Here is an 18,907-nt window from a genome sequence, read left to right on the forward strand (position 1 = left end):
AAAATATCATTAAGGGTTTAAATTTATCAAAAGATCCATATTTTTATGGGTTTCAATTTTTTACTTAAAATTTATATTCTCTTACATCCTCATAGTTTCAGTACATATTGAACATCCTCGCGAATTGTATTAAAAATTACAGTTGTAGTAAATATAGACCATTACTGTTTTGAAATTGTAATAGAAAAAAGGTGATAAAATGTTTGTGATTTTAGTAGCGTATTATAAACTAGAGAAACAATTCAAAGATAAACTTAAAAAATAATTAATTAATTACCAGACTTCATTGGAAACAGCAAAAATCCTGATTAAACAAAACAGAACAAGAATTTTTTAACGTTAATGATGTAGTTTTTTTCTGTATGTAGCAATTTGTTAGATATTTCAAAATAACTTCAACAGCCAAAATGATGAATATCTTGAAAAGCTTTTATCGATGAGGTTTCAGAGATAACGTGTCTGGGAACGGTAAGATTTGATAATAATAATTTGAAATGGCTTTGTGCTCTTTTCTATGGCTGTGACCAAAGATAAGACCTTATGCTATGGTTGCAGCCAATAAACAAATCAAGCATCAAACCACTAGAAAACATCAAACTTACCAAAATCCAATAAGGCCTGATAAAGACATTTTCTTTTATAAAAATGGATTTTTGCACAAAAAACTTTTTAAAAGTAAATCAGTTATATTTCTGTAAATGAGACTTCTACATATTTTGATAGAATGCAGTACAATCAATTCTGGGTTTCTATTTTGTATATGACAGTAGGCTGCATCCTTATAACATAAACCTAGTTTCAGTAAATATAATATTGTACAAAAAATAAGTAGGTAAAAACAGTTTTAAAGTCAACCAACTTATTTTTACCTAACAGCTGTGTAATAATATTAATGTTTAGTGGGTAGATGGATTGATGCATATTTACATACTTTGGACAATGAAATTAATTCTACTTACCTTAAAAAAAAATTTGTTTTAATTTAATTGATGCTGTATGATGGTACTGAATTTCTCTATTACATGTAGTCATGTTGCTACATTGTGAGCAGAGCAAATTTGCCATAGACTGCTTACAGAAACTACTGATTTTAAGAGGCAAGAAAATTACTTAAAAAAATGATAAACACTATTTTTAATAAAATAATCTTTCCATTTTACTGAGGAAACTGGTTTTTAGTACCACCTTAATTTTATCATAAACCTTTTACATTTCAATTTTGTTTATAATTTTCACACAGTGTGACTAGGTTTAAAAGTTATTTTTCAAATGAATTCAACCAGCAAGTTGCATAATTTATTTGTCAGTTCAAATAATTTTAATTCAACTAAACATTAAGCGCGTAATAAAAGATTAAAATAAAATTAAATCTACCAGAATAATTAATTAAATCCTATTTTTTATTAATTTCCCTTCTTTACCATTGAGAATTAGACCAATTACTCTTCAGAATTTAAAAAAAAAATATTTCTTTGGACATTCCATTTCTCTTTCAAAGTTACGCACAAACAAAAAACATACTGTTATTATGATGTGTCTTCTACTCCTTTATATATTCTATTTACATATAATAAACTTTATTTTTACTACGTGCTATTCATACGTATTAACATCTTTTAAGCTAAACACTACACGATTCAATCATTAATTTTATTGATTTAATAACAAAAAATACAATAGCATTATTATAGCCATTTTTTTGGTGAAACAAAATGATAAATTTTATTACAACAAATTAAATTATGAACAAGATAGCTATAGTAAATTAGTCTACTTATAACAACATTTCCGCTCTACTCATTTCACAATGTTTCATATCAAGCTTATCCTCAGGAAAAAAAACATGTTAAAATTAAAAGGATATTTAAAATAAATAACTAGTACTAATGAAATTGTGCGCAAAAAGTATTACTGTGTAAATGGATAAGCGATTATCAGTATTCAGTATTTGGCTATAATTTTACAAGGTAGAGTAGAACATACAACTGATTCAAAGACGAGAGTTGTCCATTCCTCTATTATCTGTATCTTCTAAGACAATGCTCGTCCTTGTATAATGATTTTATAACAACGGAAACATTATGAGATTCCCCTTAGAGGATGCTACCCTACATATTGCACAAATTTTAGCGACATTGGACTATCATCTGTTTGGCCACTTAAGGAATTTTTAGAAGGGAATGAATGAGATCATTGGTGCTGTGCAAGGATGCATCTATCTACAAGCACCCACAAGACCTCTTCCCTTCTAAGATTGAGAAACTTCCTGTAGGCTGGAAAAGTATACACAGGCAACAGAAGAACACTGAAAAATATTAAGTCATCTTGTTTTAATCAATAAATAAATTGTAGATATGAAATTTCTGTTTATATTTGAATCCTCACCTGCTGAAATTTTTCAAAAATTTTTATTTTATTATATTAAAAGAGTATGTTATTTTCTAATAATTGCAGATTTATAAAATACTTAAGTAAAAAATAAAGTTTAAAAATACTAACTTACGCTTAGATATATTCTTACTGCCAGTTCCATGATTAATTATTTTCAACAATTTAATCAGCAAGAGCTGAATGAATATATTTTTTGATGAGAAAAAAATTATTAATGTTTTTAATATCAGCGATTTATTTAAAAAAAAAAAAATTAAGTACAGACCTTCATTATTAAAACATATAACCAGAATAAAACCATATAATTAAACTAAGAAAAAAGTATGTTTAAAAGAACTTTTCCTTAATTTAACTTCTTTAACAAGAGAAAACAACAGGCTGGAGAATTTCTTCATTTTTAAGAAAATAAAAAATAAATGAAAATGATGTTATCACAAAACAGGAAAGAATTTTATTCTTCTTAATTACCTTCTTAATATTATTAACCTATATTATAATTAAAATTAACTTTTTATATATAATTCTTACATGATAATTACAAATTAAAGAATAATTTTATTTAATAAAATTTCCTCACTGTTCATATGCTTCCTTATTGTTATTATACATATATATAAATATGCATATTTCAATCATAATAATGATCAATAATATACAATTATATCCCTTAATACATTTTTATCATTTATTAAAAAAAATTTAGTTACATATGTATGTACACATAATAATGTACTGATAACACTTACAATGACCGAACTAATATCCTTTACATGGCATGCATGACTTGCAATATATTTTTCGACAGAACATGTACGCTGACCAGTATAAATAAGTATGGTGATTTAATATACATGATTTATGTTAATCGATTAAATGATCTAACATAAACATGTTAATTTATTTTATGAACATGTCATTTGTAATGATATAATTAATCCTATCATGTCAGTTCACTGTATTCTGTCCAGCCATGATTTGGCGCACCAAGACGCAATACGCCAACTGATTTATCTTTAGATGCTGTAATCAAATCTATGTAATAAATTGTCAAAGAAAATATTATAAGTTGAATATTATAAGCTACAGCTAGAAGAGTATGAAACTGTTTTTGGTCCTGCTGAAAAACTATTATTATATCTACAAATTTTATGTACAACTAAGCATTTTTAATTGTTATAGCATGAAGTTATGAATCAGTTTTACGATTGCTTTTAACCTTTTCAGATCATGTAGCCACTGAACTGGCTATGTACGGCGTCAGTTTTAAAACTCTGTTACAAAATCATTTTATATGGCATCTATTTATTATTATTTATATTCACAAAGGAATCAGTTTTATTACACTATTTGAACGACATTTATACGATATAAAATGTTTTATTTGGACTACAAAGAATATGACCATTTTTTTCTCGGAAATGTGTATGTGTGTGTGTATTATAATTGCTATGAGGGTTATGGATTTATTTATTATTTACAAAAAAAGCTTTTCTTACTAGCAACATATCGATGTATTGAAATACATAATAAATTATGATATACGGCACACAAAAAAAAAGAAGGAATTTGTGGTCATAGATATGTCCCTTTTACTTGAGGTCTATAAATATCTTTTCTGACAAATGATATCGGTAAACATGTAACACACATCGATTCGTAATGAATAAGAGTATACAGTAAAAATGGTTTTTTGTCAATCTGAATAGCCATTTGAGTGGTGGGAATCTTTATAAAACGTAGTTTTCTGAATCTACGTTCCTTATACTAACATATGTTACTAATCTGTGATTTATGACACGGGTTTTTCATCATATTTTGCCCAATTTTCAACCGATTTGCTTGAAAGTATTATCTTTAAAATCAGCAAACTATGTTTCATAAACACAGCAAAAAAAAAAAAAAAATGTGCTAATAAAAACCGCAGTAGAAATGCGCAAAAAAATTCTGCAATTTAATTATCGTAATTTTTGTACAGTTTCAATTTTTTTGTTGTTACAGGCATAAATAATATCCAATCATAACGTTTTTTTTTGTTTTTCTAAAGCAAATTTAGAAATCAATAAACTCTAACTAATTATTCTCCTATCGAGTTTAAGAAGTTACATAAAGTTTTAAGAAGTTTGGAAGAGATCTGATGCTATACATTATCTGTTGCAAAGTTCCTTATGATGATATTGGATGAAAAGTATCTGAAGTACAAATGGCAATAGTCAGAATTGTCTTTTTTGATTATAGTTACAAATATTTATAATAAATAATATCCCTAGTAAATATTTAGTTCCTTGAATCACACACCATTTACATACAATGGGTAATTCAAGTTACTTGGCTGTGTGTGTATTTTTGCGATATGGTATCATGTCCTTCGAGTTAAACCATCTCGACTAAACTTTTTTTGAACAGATGCAATGCCAAAGAACAACTGAATAGCCATTGCATTTATAAAATACTTTATGTCCTTATAACTTGAACTGCTTCAATTGAACACTCTTGTTGATTTTATAAATCAGAACAAAACTTTTGTGAAAAAATGTATAATTCAATGGTTAAATGCTGACATAAATGCATACAGACAGAACACTTTGAACATCTCCTTTCACATGTATTAAATATGTAATAAAAAATAATTTTAGTTTTTTTTTTAAGAAGAAGAAACTGACCTTTAGCTGTTGGTAAAATAATTTAATACTTAAGCTGGTGAATCTTACTACTAAATTTAACTAAAAGGTTGTTTAACTACAAATTAATTAAAAATCCTGAAATTATAATGAACATAGTAACTAATTACACCACTTTAAACAACAGATTGCAGTATCTAACTGAAAACATAAGTAATTAAGCATGTAGCAAGTTGTTACAGACCATCTTTTCACCTGTAAGAAAAAGAATGGATTTACAATCAAATTATGAAAACTTACTAAAATTTATCATTTTTCTTTTATGTCCTAAAATGCTACTACAGGATTATATTAAAAATTTCACTAAGCTAAAATTTGGATAAGTTTTATGTGCCGGGTTACTATCTATCATGAGACACAGTAACTTCAATTATGGTTTTCTTCACCTTTACCTACAATCTCTTTGGTTGCTAAGAACCTACACATTTAAGACACAAAAAATTATGATTATATATATACCAATTTAGAGCTAACTTAAGCCCTAATAAGGATAAGATTATAGAAAATATCAACACTATACTATGTGTACATGATGACACTGCTGAAGGTGAAGGTGATGCATTAAAGTAACTAACTGAATAAATTAAACATAGTTTGTATATTAGCTGGTAAAAGTTTAAATAGTTATTTTATTCATAATTTCTTTTATGGTAAAATTATACAAAAAGAAAATATTTTACCAGTAATTCTTTAAAAGAGACTGGAAAAATTAGAATTCATATTTCTTCTGCATTGTTTTTATTTTGTTAGCATAATTTTAATTCAAATAACAAAATAACCCACCAAACACAGTAACAACTAAAAAAAACTAATATTAAAATTACATCAAACAAAAATGAAAAATGAAAACAGCGATGAAGAATCAGGCAGTACTGAAGAAGACAATGATTTTGATTTTGAATTATTTTCCAATAAGCCACATCTTATATCACAAGGGGAATTAAATGACTTGGTTAGGGTTTTAAATTTATAAAAAAATCATGCTGAACTGTTAGGATCAAGATTACAAGGTTGGAATTTAGTTTAAAAAAATACAAAAATTTCATGCTTTCGAAGCTGACAAAAATAACTTTTTCAGTACTTTACTGTTGAAAATAATTTGGTTGATGAGCTTATATTGCACTTAGGACAAGTTCATAAACTTGAGGATTGGTGCCTTTTCATAGATTCATTAAAGTATAGTTTAAAATTGGTTCTACTATACAACGGTAACAAATATCCTTTGATAACAATCGCTTATGGTATTAATTTGAAAGAGACATACGATGTGATGAAAGACGTTCTAGAAAAAATAAATTAAAAACATAACTGGAACATATGTGGTGATTTGAAAGTTATAGCTACTTTGTTAGGCATGCAGTTGGGCTGTTACTCAATGTTAAATAATGTAAAAAGTGCAGCTTGGTCTTCATTTAAAGATGTTACAAAAATCCGACAATTACCATGATATTGTTAATCAACTTCTTGTAACATGTCCTTAAAAATAAACTTACTCCACTCACATCTGGAGTTTTACCTGATAATCTCGGGAGACGCAAGTGATGAACACAAATGTTTCCACAAAGACATTTTGGTGATGGAAAGCCACTATAAAGGGAAATGGAATACTAACATGCTAGTCGATTACTGTTGGGCATTAATTTGGGAAGTGCCTGAGGCTATTTATAAGAGATAAGCATCAGTGAAATCATTCTAACACAGATACGGCCATGCAAAATTATAAATTTTACAAATTTTAACTATATTTTCCCTTAATTTTTTTAAGCATAATTTATTTAAAACTCAGGGCGATAGAAAAATTGTATTTACAGGTCTGTGATGTATGCAAAAAAGCAAATCAAGAAATGGTATCGCATATAGCGAAACATTATGTATTTTTTTGTCTATCAGTGTAATCGACATTTGGCCTTTAAGGCCGAATGTCGATGTTAAAGGCCCCTTTTTGGGGTGACTTTCATGTCAGTTTTACAGACCCCGAGGGAGTCAGAGATTACCTTAAGAGTCTCTGTCATCAGCTCTCTGACAACTAACTCCTTTTTTGTTTCACAAATGTCATCAATTTTCACCTCTTCTGATGAAGGACGACCTGAAATTCGTCCATCTCTTTACTGGTTTTTCTCAGTTATTAGAACCGTCAACCGTTATTGTCAACCGTTTGAGGTTGAGAAACACAACCTCTGGTTATTTTCAGGAGAGACTGGCTTCCCTTTTCTTTTTCAACATCTCAGCGTTAACGTTTCTGATGAGACCACACTGGCTGTGGAACCAGAAAGGGAATGGAAACAGTCTCCTTCACCACAATTTCCCTAACCTCAATAGGCTTGGTAGTAGACTTTTTTTACCCATTAGCAACGATAGACTTAAAATCCTTAATTAAGGAAGTGCATCAATTTCGCATACTTCTCTGAAGACTTTTTACTTTCCTGTTTAGCCTCCAGAACCACTGTAAGGTATTACTTTACAGGATGATATGCATGAATGTAAATGAAGTGTAGTCTTGTACAGTCTCAGGTCAACCATTCTTGAGGTGTGCACCAAAGAACACTGGTATCCACGATCTAGTATTCAAATCCTCATAAAAGTAACCATCTTTACTAGGATTTGAAACTTAGAACTCTTGCCTTCAAAATCAGCTGATTCTAAGTATACTCAAAGACTTTGACTAATGCAACCGAACCTGTGACCTTCCTCGTTGCCACGTTAAATTCATTAATAATATTCAAGACCCTGCCAGCCCAATATAAATAAATGTTTGTTTACAAATCAATGTAAATAAAACAAACAAACAATACCAACCAATAACATGCTTGTTTATAAACCCATGAAAAACCAAGAGCAAGCCACTTACACCAAAACAAGATGGTTGACAATAACAACTACTAAAACACTATGATAAAATTAAAAATAAATATCGAAAACTGAACAGACAAAAAAATAATACAACAAAACAATAGAAGAAATTTTAATTACAGCCCCAGGTGAACCAAGTCAAGCCACCCACCACGAATACCTACACACATTTAATGTGAAAATAACTAATATAATAACAAAAATACTGAACAATAGAAGAAATTTTAATTACAGCCCCAGGTGAATCAAGTCAAGCCACCCACCACGAATACCTACACACATTTAATGTGAAAATAACTAATATAATAACAAAAACACTGAACAATAAAATCTAACTGTAATAATCACTAATTATTAAACAAACTTCAAAGTAGCTATTGAATAACATAATTTGAAAAACAAATTATCAGAGCCTACACGAACACAACCTTCCTCAGTTTGCAAGTGAGGATACCCCATTCTTATACTGTTACAAATTCCCAAAATTTCTAAATTATTTTTATAATCAGTAATAATATGCCTACACAACTGAAAATTTTCAGCCATATTAAACATATCTCCTCTTTCGGTTTCTGTATTCATTACATTTAATGTTACATATTCCTCCTAAATCCTCTCTATTTTTATTATTATTATTATTCCTTTTATTTTATAATATGGTAATTTGGTTTTTAAGCATTTTTACATTTTGTTTTTTATCATGAACGTAGTAATTTTTTTTACTATTTTATTTGTAGAACTGTATTCTAAGAAAAAACGATTAATAATCTCTTATTTTCTTGTTGCAATTATGTAAAAGTATCACAGTACTTAATTCTCTGTTTTTTTGTTTATCTTTTTCCATAACTCCAACATAAAAACAATTACATAATGGTATTTGTTTTATTACATCTATTTCCGTCTTAAGTTAATCATTTATCAGTTTCTTGTATAACATAAAGCTTAAAAATCATGTTTTTATATGTACTAATTTTTTTGTGATCATTGGCGATCAGAATTTACATGCATTGTAATGCCATTCATTATGGGGTTTCTATTAACTTATGTTTCTATAACGTACTTTCATTTATTTCAATCTCAATACCTAAAAAATGTGTTTTTCTGTTCTTTTTCCTGTTGCACGTCAATTTTAAATTATCATTATAATTATTAACTTTATTATAAATGATCAAATGTACATAACCAAAATATCTACATGTATCTAATAGCACTTGGTGAAACACCCAACACAGCATGACTATAATAAATATTTCAAAATTTTGTATAAACATTCTGAACAATCACAGAAATACATGAATCCATAGGTAAACATTTTGTTTGTGAATAACATTTGTTCTCATATTGGAAATAATTTTAAAGACAAAATATTCCTCACAATGATGATCAAAGAATCTGTATACTCCCAGGTTTCTTTTAAATTGATTTTTATTGTTTCTATTGTTTTATCAACCTGTATACTGTGGTACCTGTTGATATCATAACTTACTATTTTAATGTTAGAATTACCTTTAATATAATTTAACTTATCTATGACTTTGTAACCATTCTTATCACCATACTTATATTCAAGATTCATTATTATTCTAAGAATTTTAGCGGTATTTACGTATTAACACCACCGCAACTACAGCTTTATTTAAAAACAAAGTAGTCAATCGGATTTTGGTGGAAAATGGGCCGATATAGAGTTTAACATAAATAAATAAATATTTATTTTATAAATATAATTTAACCAAACTTAACCTATGCAATTCAGTAATTGCAATTATTTATTATTTAAATAATCAAATTGCAATAATTACTGAATTTATTATATAAATACTCAAAAAATTATGGTGTTAATTAGTCAAGGTTAGCGAGCGAAGCGAGCGTAGGTTAAGTTTGGTTAAATTATATTTATAAAATAAATAAATATAAATAACCATTAATATTCATTCTGTTTTAAATCTGTTTCAGCCCATTTTCCACCGAAATCTGATTGACTACTTTGTTTTTAAGTAAAGCTGTAGCTGTGGTGGCGTTAATACGTAAGTACCATTTTAGCTATCAGATATGCAGATTCTGTCTTGAAATTTATTAATGGTCTTATAGGAATATTTATTTTATGTAACTTTCGTAATCCATTAAGTTTTGTGGTGATGGGACATATAATCATTAGTGATAATTTATTATCATAATTAAATATTGGTTTATATTTAGACATTAAATCCTTTACAATTTTTAAAAAATATTTGCTTGTCGGGTCTTTTATCACTTTCAAATGATTTTCTGCTATGTGATTATCTATAAATTCTTTGTACTTATTCTTATACTTATTATATATATTGTTTTTGAAATCTATTAAAATTACAGTTTTGAAAATTAGGTTTATTATAATTTCCATTATTATATTTTCCTATTAAAAAGACGAAAGAATTATGTGCTAAATTTAGAATATATTATATTCATTACATTTACAATTACGTAGAGTTGTATTTTCATTTTATATGTACATAAAAAATCTAATTGATTTTGAAAAAGAGAAATTAATGACAAAAAATAAATCAAAGAATTATTACAACAGTAAGTGTCAGAATGCAATAAAAAGTTTGTATAATGGAAATTTTTTATTGCATTCTACACTTACTGTTGTAATAATTCTGTTATTCTATGATTATTCTGTTATTTTATATTAATAATTGTGTATTAGAAATACACAATTATTACAGTCTAAACATATTTTATTAAATTAATTTTTTTTTTTTTTTATTAAGTTTAAAAGCTTTGTGAAAATAAGTAACTCATCAACAAAATATAAAATTTTTGTTATTATTTTATTTAAAACATCTTTTCTTTTTCATTGGTAATTTTAGGTAAAATTGTAACAAGAAAATAACACAGATTATTAATAGCTTTTTCTTATAATACAATTATACAAATAAAATAATAGAAAACAAAATACTAATGTTTATGATAAAAATAAATGTAAAAAACGCTTACAAAAACCAAATACCCATATTATAAAATATTTAAGGATAATAATAATAAAATTTTGATAGAAAAATTTGGATTTGGATTTTTGATGGAAAGGATTTAAGAGAAATATGTAAAATTAAATATAATAATTATAATAAAATTTATATTGATAAAACTAACAAATCTTTTGAAAAGAGATTTATGGAACATTGTAATGATTACAGAAATTGTAAGAGAGGTGTGTCTATATCGCCGATCATTTATTGTTGTGTAGGCATATATTACTGATTGTAAACATATTTAAAAATTTTGGATATTTGTAACAACAGTAAAATAATGGGTATACTAAAAAAAAATATTACGCTTACAAATTTTAAACAAAAGTATGAAATGATTAATCAGCAGATAATTTTTGAAGATTATGGTTTAATCAAGGACATGGTTGTAGCAGTTTGCAACAGTGTTTACAAACATAATTGGATGATTTTTAAATTTACATCATTACGGTTGATAGAGTTGTGTTGTTCAACTTTCGTGGCATGTTTTCTAAATTTTTAGTTTTTATTTATTTATTTTTTGTTTTTGTTTGATGTAATTTTGGAATCTTGTACCGACTGATGATGTGGAATTCCGCGAAAATTGACTTTTGGTATTAGTTTTTTAGGTTCTCTTGTGCGTTTGATGGCTATTTTGTTGTTATTTAACACAGCAGTCAGTATGTTGATGAATTTTGGATAATTTTAGTTATCTTTTAACTCAAAAATCTTCAACCCCATGAATCATTCACCAGAATTATGCTAAGATTAATTTCTTCTATTTAAGAAGTCAAGAATGCTGTATCTTACATGAAACTTTTAAAATATCAACACATATTGTTCAAAAAACTAATTACAACCAAGAAATATTCAATTTATAGTAACAAATAAAATTTTTGTCAAAAAGGATACATTCATCGTAAGATGATATATCAATATCCTGGATGTCACCTTTATGTCGTAGTACTTCACCTAAATATTCATGATGATCAGGATATCTGCGGTAACGACGCAATACGCCACCTTCACAAGCAGAATATAATAAACTGCCATGTGATGTATACCTTTAAACAAACAACAGTTCCATGATAAAATTGTACAATTTTTATACTAAGTATTCTAACTATTATTCTATGATGCAGATGTACTTAAAATGGGGTAGAAGATATTCAGATTCATTCCCAAATAATGAAAACAACACATACTATAATTGAGACAGGAAATCCAAGGAGAAGGTAGAAGTTAAGGTGACTAGGTGCTTTATTTTGATAAGAGAAGATAGGAGAAGATTAATTGGTTAGAATGATATTGAGGACAATTCTGGAGGGGCTGAGATTCACAGCGAGATGGTAGTGCCGATAAACATTATCTAGATTTTGAGAAGTTGAAGTTTTCGGATATATTAATGGAGAAATATTAAATTAAAAGAAAGTCGGTCAATTAAACATCAGTTTTTTATAGACAAAAGGAATTAATCCCTAGCTGGGAGTAAAAAATATTTAAAAGAAACAATGAACAGCATGGATGAAGTCCTACGCAAGAACTACCGCATGAAAATAAACAAGAACAAAACGAAAGTAATGAAATGTAGTAGAAATAATGTAGATGGACCACTGAATATAAAAATAGGAAGAGAAAAGATTATGGAGGTAAAAGAATTTTGTTATTTGTGAAGTAGAATTACTAAAAATGGACGAAGCAGGAGCGATATAAAATGTCGAATAGCACAGGTGAAATGAGCCTTCAGTCAGAAATATAATTTGTTTACATCAAGAATTAATTTAAACTTTCAAAAATTTTTTCCGGACATGTTTGGAGCATAGCTTTATATGGACGTGAAACTTGGGACGATCAGAGTACCTGAGAAGAAAAGATTAGAAGCTTTTGAAATGTGGTGCTATAAGAGAATGTTAAAAATCAGATGGGTGGATAAAGTGACAAATGAAGAGGTGTTATGGCAAATTGATGAAGAATGAAGCATTTTGAAAAATATAGTTAAAAGAAGAGACAGACTTATAGGCCACATATTAAGGCATCCTGGAATAGTCGCTTTAATATTAGGGGGACAGGTAGATGGGAAAAATTGTGCAGGCAGGCAATGTTTGGAATATGTAAAACAAATTGTTAGGGACGTAGGATGTAGGGGGTATATCGAAATCAAACGCCTGGTACTAGATAGAGAATCTTGGAGAGCTGCATCAAAACAGTGAAATGATTGAAGAAAAAAAAGAACAAAAAAATGTCATCAACTTAATCAGAAACCATTCCACAAAATTTCAAAAAATCAATTAGTATAATTCAAAGATAAATAGTGAAAAAAGAAGAAGAGATTAACTAATTATTTTCCTACTTTTAACATACACAGTGCTTCTTGTAAAAAATATTGTTATTCGCAAGAAAATTCTAGAACAAAATTTTCTGTTACATTGCTGATATATATTTAATATAAACTGTTTAATAAACTATCCCAATCTTATCCTGATAGTAAATCTTCTGTTTCACAACCCACCCACTTTCTTTATCTTTGATCTCTTCTTCTCTACTGTCAACTCAGCGGGTCCAGATCTAAACCAACTATTTTTTTTCATGTTTAGGATAACAGAATCTGTAAAGCTAGTGAGATCCTTGGTAGCTAGCTAGCTGGTAGGGAAGGGCTGTTTATACACAAACTCAGGAATCCTGTTTCCAATCCAGCGGCTACACAAACTTACATTAGCCGAAATGTCCATTGGATAAAGCTGGACCCTGTAATCACTCCTCCCATTAAGTGAATATATAATATTAAAATATTATGAAGCAGAACAATTTTTGTTTCAAAGGCTTCATATACTTAACTTTGGCCATTATCCTAAATCTTGTCTGCCTTATTGTTCATTCCGAATTGATTATGTATGAATGACAGCTGTTTTAATGAAACCTGAGGTATTGATTTATTTTAATTAGATATAACCTTTTTGGTAAAACTATTTTTTTTCATTTATAAACTCCTTATTCATTTTAGCAGAATATTTCAAGCAATGAAAATTAAATCAAAGCTACTCAATCTGCATATAACTTTTACAGAAACCTCTGGAAATTTTTAAATGAGAATTCCTACCCGTCTTACAGAGAAAGGTTTTTGTGATGGCTATGTGTAATTCTGAATAAAAGAATTCAAGAAAGGACAATTTTAAACAATTTTTAGGCAATTTTAAAACTTCTTTTTTCTTTTTAAATTTGTCAGAGTTCATTTAAGGTAATGGATAAGGTTTGGTACTTGGAGCAACACTTGATGGATTTAGCTTGTTCTATTGGATTCAAAATATAACAATTCCACTCAAACAAGTGGTCCTTTGTCTCCAATAAATACTGGGCATTTTCCCAGAAATTATAAAAAAAAACTTTTCCTTCTGTTACTAGCAACTTAAAAACAAATTCGCTTTCTTAAAGAAAACCCTTGAACACTTTCAGGATCACGAAAACTCTGTAATAAGATTTGCAATAAGAATAATATGAATATGAAAAAAACTTTCTTTCAATAAATAAATCTAATTTATAATTGCAATTATTTAAATTACATTACCTTAATTTCCAAATAGGCATATCTTTATTTTCTTTTAATGTTTCCTGTATTCCAGATTCAGGCACATATGCAGACACCATATCTCCTCCATTCATAATAACACCTAAAAATAATGAAAAAAATACATTATTTAGACTAGTATTTAATAATAAGATGCTATGAAACATTGTTATATAATTAACAGTCCAATACTCTTTTTTTTTTTACTTTTAAGCCTGCAAAGGACCACTTTAGTCAAAATAATTTAAGTCTTTTTTGCCGATCTTTTGGCCTTTAAGTTCTTAGCTTTTACTTTCTTTCAATATTTAGTCATTCTTAATGATGTTACTTTACAATCCTCTTCTGAATAAACCCTTTTTGTATAATTAAAAAGTTCTTAACTTTAAAGTTGGTATTCGGATCTATAATAACAAATTTTTATTTTTCGGATTTATTAAGTAGATCTTCGTAAGTCAAATTTAATTTTTGCATGTCTTCTTTAGTTTCTTTGATTCATAATGGCGGATTTTTTAAAGACCAAAATCGATCGATAATTTTCTTAGTAATCCTATCCTGCGGTAATCTTAACGAGTGTGCGCAGAAAGAAATTCATTTCTTTTTCATAGTATCGATTAAGGATACAAAGTTTTCATACAGAAATATATTAGGCAATAATTTGTACTGATTTTGGTGTTTATATTTTTTGTTTATGCAGGTTCTAAGAATCCTGCGTTCAACTTTAAGCAAAGGTTCAATCCTACTTTTCTGATTTAATCTAAATAAAGTCTCGCTCACGTAAGTAATTACCGGTTTAACCACAGTTTTGTAATGTCTAATTTTAGTGTTAATCGAGAGCGATTTTTTGTTGCAAGTATTTTTGGTTACTTGTAGCACTTTAAATAATTTATTATGTATTTCAGTCCAATTTTGTTTTTCATTAAAATTACATGTAATGATCTCTCCAAGATATTTAAATTTTTCTACAAGTCTACTTTGTTTCCATTAATATGCACAGAATTAATAACTAAAGGATCTATAGCCATCATTTTAGTCTTTTTGTAAGAAATTTTAAGTCCAATTTTATTTGCAAGTTCTTCTATACTTGTTTTTTGTATTCTGGCTTCTGCGATACTATTAGCTAATAAAGCTAAGTCGTCTGCAAATCCTAGGCAATTTAAATTCAAATACTCTTTATATAAAAAAAATCCTTTAAAATTGTTAAAGTATGAAAAGAATCTGAAAACTTCTAAATTTGAGTGGAGGTTAGGGAATATTTAATTCCAACTCTAAATGTTGCATTACTGAACTTATTCAAGGATACAAGTGTTACATTAAGGATACTACAGAAAACTGTAAATATTCTGTTATTCTTAAACTACACTATTCTAAAAAAATGTGCAAGATAATTAACTCTGTAACATGTTAGTTATGCAGGTAACTGTGACCCCCTATCTGCGTGAGTTTTTTTTTAATAAAAGTAATAAGCATGTTGAATTTACTTTCTGTTTACGATATGTATACAACATTTCAAACTTAAATAGTAAACATTTTAGAATACTGATTAATAAATGTTTAGCATGAAAAAGTTGATATACAGCTAGCTTAAAAGGTTTTATTAGTTTGATAGATCTCAAAACATGGATCTATGCAAAAGCCAGCTTTAAAGTTATACAAGCCATCAAACTTAAACCCCAAGTTATTACTATCAGTGGCTTGTAATGCATCCCCAGAAAACAAATCAGTAATTCTATTAAAAATTCATCCTCATCATCGGTCTCATCTAATCTAACAATATCTAAATGTTCAGAATCAGATGCTAAGTCATCTAATAACCTCTCTACTTCTATCAATCGCATAAGAACTATTTTCTGCCACGTTTAAACTGTTTACTTTCTGCAAAAAATATTGCTAAACTACAAATTGAAAACAAGAAATCAAGTGCATACAAACAAAATGGTTTTATAACCAAATTTGGAAAATGAAAACTTTACATAAACACAACTTTACTAAAAAACAAGATAAATTTCACTATGGAAAGAAATCAACGCAATGTCTTTATAAAAAAAACTGTGAAACTGTAAGTGTAAACTGAATAACAACATTGAACGATACAGTTGAAATCAGAATGACAGCAATGTGGTGGGAGGAACAGGCTGCAATAAAGGAACGTTCAAAACAGCTGTTTATCTTGGCAATTATTACAGAAATTAGGCCTATGAGTAACATTTTATAGCCTAATAGCCTATTATAGCCTATTCCCTTACATTACTAAATAAATTGTCATTTTACCCAGCAGCAGCTGATAGCAGTACGTGAAACGTACTTTACGGAAAAACACTGTGGGACTGAATTTTCACTGGCATAATAGTATGGAAAAATGTGTCTAACTTCCAAGTCCAATAATAATAAAGAAATAATATTTTGCATATACTATGGTTATTTTTTTTCAAGGTCCGATCAGTCATGAAATTAAAACCACAATGAAAATAACAAATTTTTTATTTGTAACAAGTACTTACATAGTTATGTTATTTCTCTACATAGTCGCCACTCCGATTTAGACACTTGTCATAGCGTGGTACCAACTTTCCAATACCCTCATCATAAAACGGAGCCGCCTGTGTTTTCAGCCGTGTTTCTACGCCGGTCTGCAGCGCGGTCTGTGTCAAAATGTTGTTCTGCTAGCCAGCGTTTCATGTGAGTAAAGAGGTGAAAATTGGATGGAGCCAAGTCCAGGCTGTATGGTGGGTGATCAAACAGTTCCCGACGAAACGCTGCAGGAGCTTCTTAGTTACAGCTGCAGTGTGTGGCTGAGCATTGTCATGGAGAAAGACAATGCCTGATTACAACATTCCTCTCCGCTTATTCTGAATTGCCCTTTGTAGACGTTAAAGAGTCACGCTGTATGAGGCTGCCGTCATAGTCGTGCCATGTTCCATGAATTCCACCAAGAGTTGCAGACCGGCGTAGAAACATGGCTGAAAACACAGGCGGCTCCGTTCTATGACGAGCGTATTGAAAAGTTGGTACCACACTATGATAAATGTCTACATTGGAGTGGCGACTACGTAGAGAAATAGCGTAACTATGTAAGTACTTGTTACAAATAAAACATTTTTTATTTTTACTGTGGTTTTAATTTCGTGACCGATCGGACCTTGAAAAAAAAATAACCCTCGTATAAGGAATTCAACCAATAATCTTTGATTGAAGGAAAGGAATTTTTGGAAAGATGAGTTACTTATAAGAAAAACTGGATCCACATTATAAGCTGACATTCAAGAAGCAAAGCATGGAGAGGAAATATCCACTGTTAAATAAAAATATACACCCACTGTTAAGTACTACAGTTTTATGTGAGTATTAGATATAGCAACAAATTTTCAAAAATTGATATAGATACACTTATAAAATATTATAGATGTCTCTAAAAATAAACAATACTGGCTGTTTTCAGAGAATGAATTCAGGATAATGCTTGTCTCTTCATGTTGCACAATCAATGTTTGAAACCACTGAAAAATTATGATGGTTTTACTACATCCATCTTAAGATTTAGACCTCATCCCATCAGACTTCTTGATTGGGTTCTTTAAGGGGTCATTTCACAACAAGAAACAGGTAAAAACAATGCTAACACTAACTCAGACTTCATGACAAAAAATTCTTTGCTGCCATAATAAAAACTAACAGTGATGGAAGAAGTATTTAATTTTTACAAAGTTGAAGGAATACTTATGTGAGAAGTACAGAAGAAGTAGGACAACTTATGCAGGAAGCGAGGAAAAATATTAATAGATGAGGTAAAGACTGGAAATTACAAGCAGATAAAGAAGGTTTGGGACAAAAATGCGTATAGACAGCAGTGGCATAAGGAACCTGCCATCAAGCAGAAGAGTAGATGATAATGATGAAAAATAACCAAGTATTAAACTAATTGAATAAAGTGTGTTAAAATAACCTTTTTTATATCTAGTTAAAAAAAAGCATGGCATTTTACATACTACAAATTTCCATAATACATTTCTTATAATACGTTAGTATCAGGAAAGGATTATGGTAGTAAAATTCCTTAAATCCCGTCTGGCTAATCTCAGAAAAAGATGAAAAAAAGTAGGTTACAAAAAAAAATTGAGAATTGTTCAGTATTTTTCAAGGCAATTGTTCAAACAAAATGACATTTTATTATAGTGTTAATATTTGAATAAATATTCGTTTACTGAATATATATCTTATCTCAAATATAAATGTGTTTATCCCATTATAATTTTTCTATTATCACCAGATAATAATAATATTTCTTATGTAATTTATTACCTCACTACTACTATCACCTGTTTCAATTTTATGGTACCAAAGTACACATACGAACTATAAATATTAATTACAAAATATAGTTTTACACGTTAAAATTTATGAACAGAATTATACAGTTGTACAGTCTCCTATTTATGACT

General features: G+C 28.6%; 1 protein-coding gene across 13 annotated transcripts in view; it reads right to left on the minus strand.

The window, feature by feature from the left end:
* The window catches only part of LOC142333473 (uncharacterized), a 68,598-nt gene continuing 49,691 nt past the window's right edge, over positions 1–18,907 (minus strand). For all 13 annotated transcript variants that reach the window (XM_075380685.1, XM_075380698.1, XM_075380693.1 and 10 more), the window contains 3 exons: positions 14,472–14,574; positions 11,822–11,973; positions 1–3,423 (listed from right to left, as the gene is read on the minus strand). In XM_075380685.1, coding sequence (XP_075236800.1) covers positions 3,332–3,423; positions 11,822–11,973; positions 14,472–14,574 — 347 coding nt within the window. In that variant the 3' untranslated portion in view covers positions 1–3,331. The remainder of the gene's footprint in view (positions 3,424–11,821; positions 11,974–14,471; positions 14,575–18,907) is intronic.

Source organism: Lycorma delicatula, chromosome 12 (genome assembly GCF_047948215.1).
Source record: "Lycorma delicatula isolate Av1 chromosome 12, ASM4794821v1, whole genome shotgun sequence".
Lineage (NCBI taxonomy): Eukaryota > Metazoa > Arthropoda > Insecta > Hemiptera > Fulgoridae > Lycorma > Lycorma delicatula.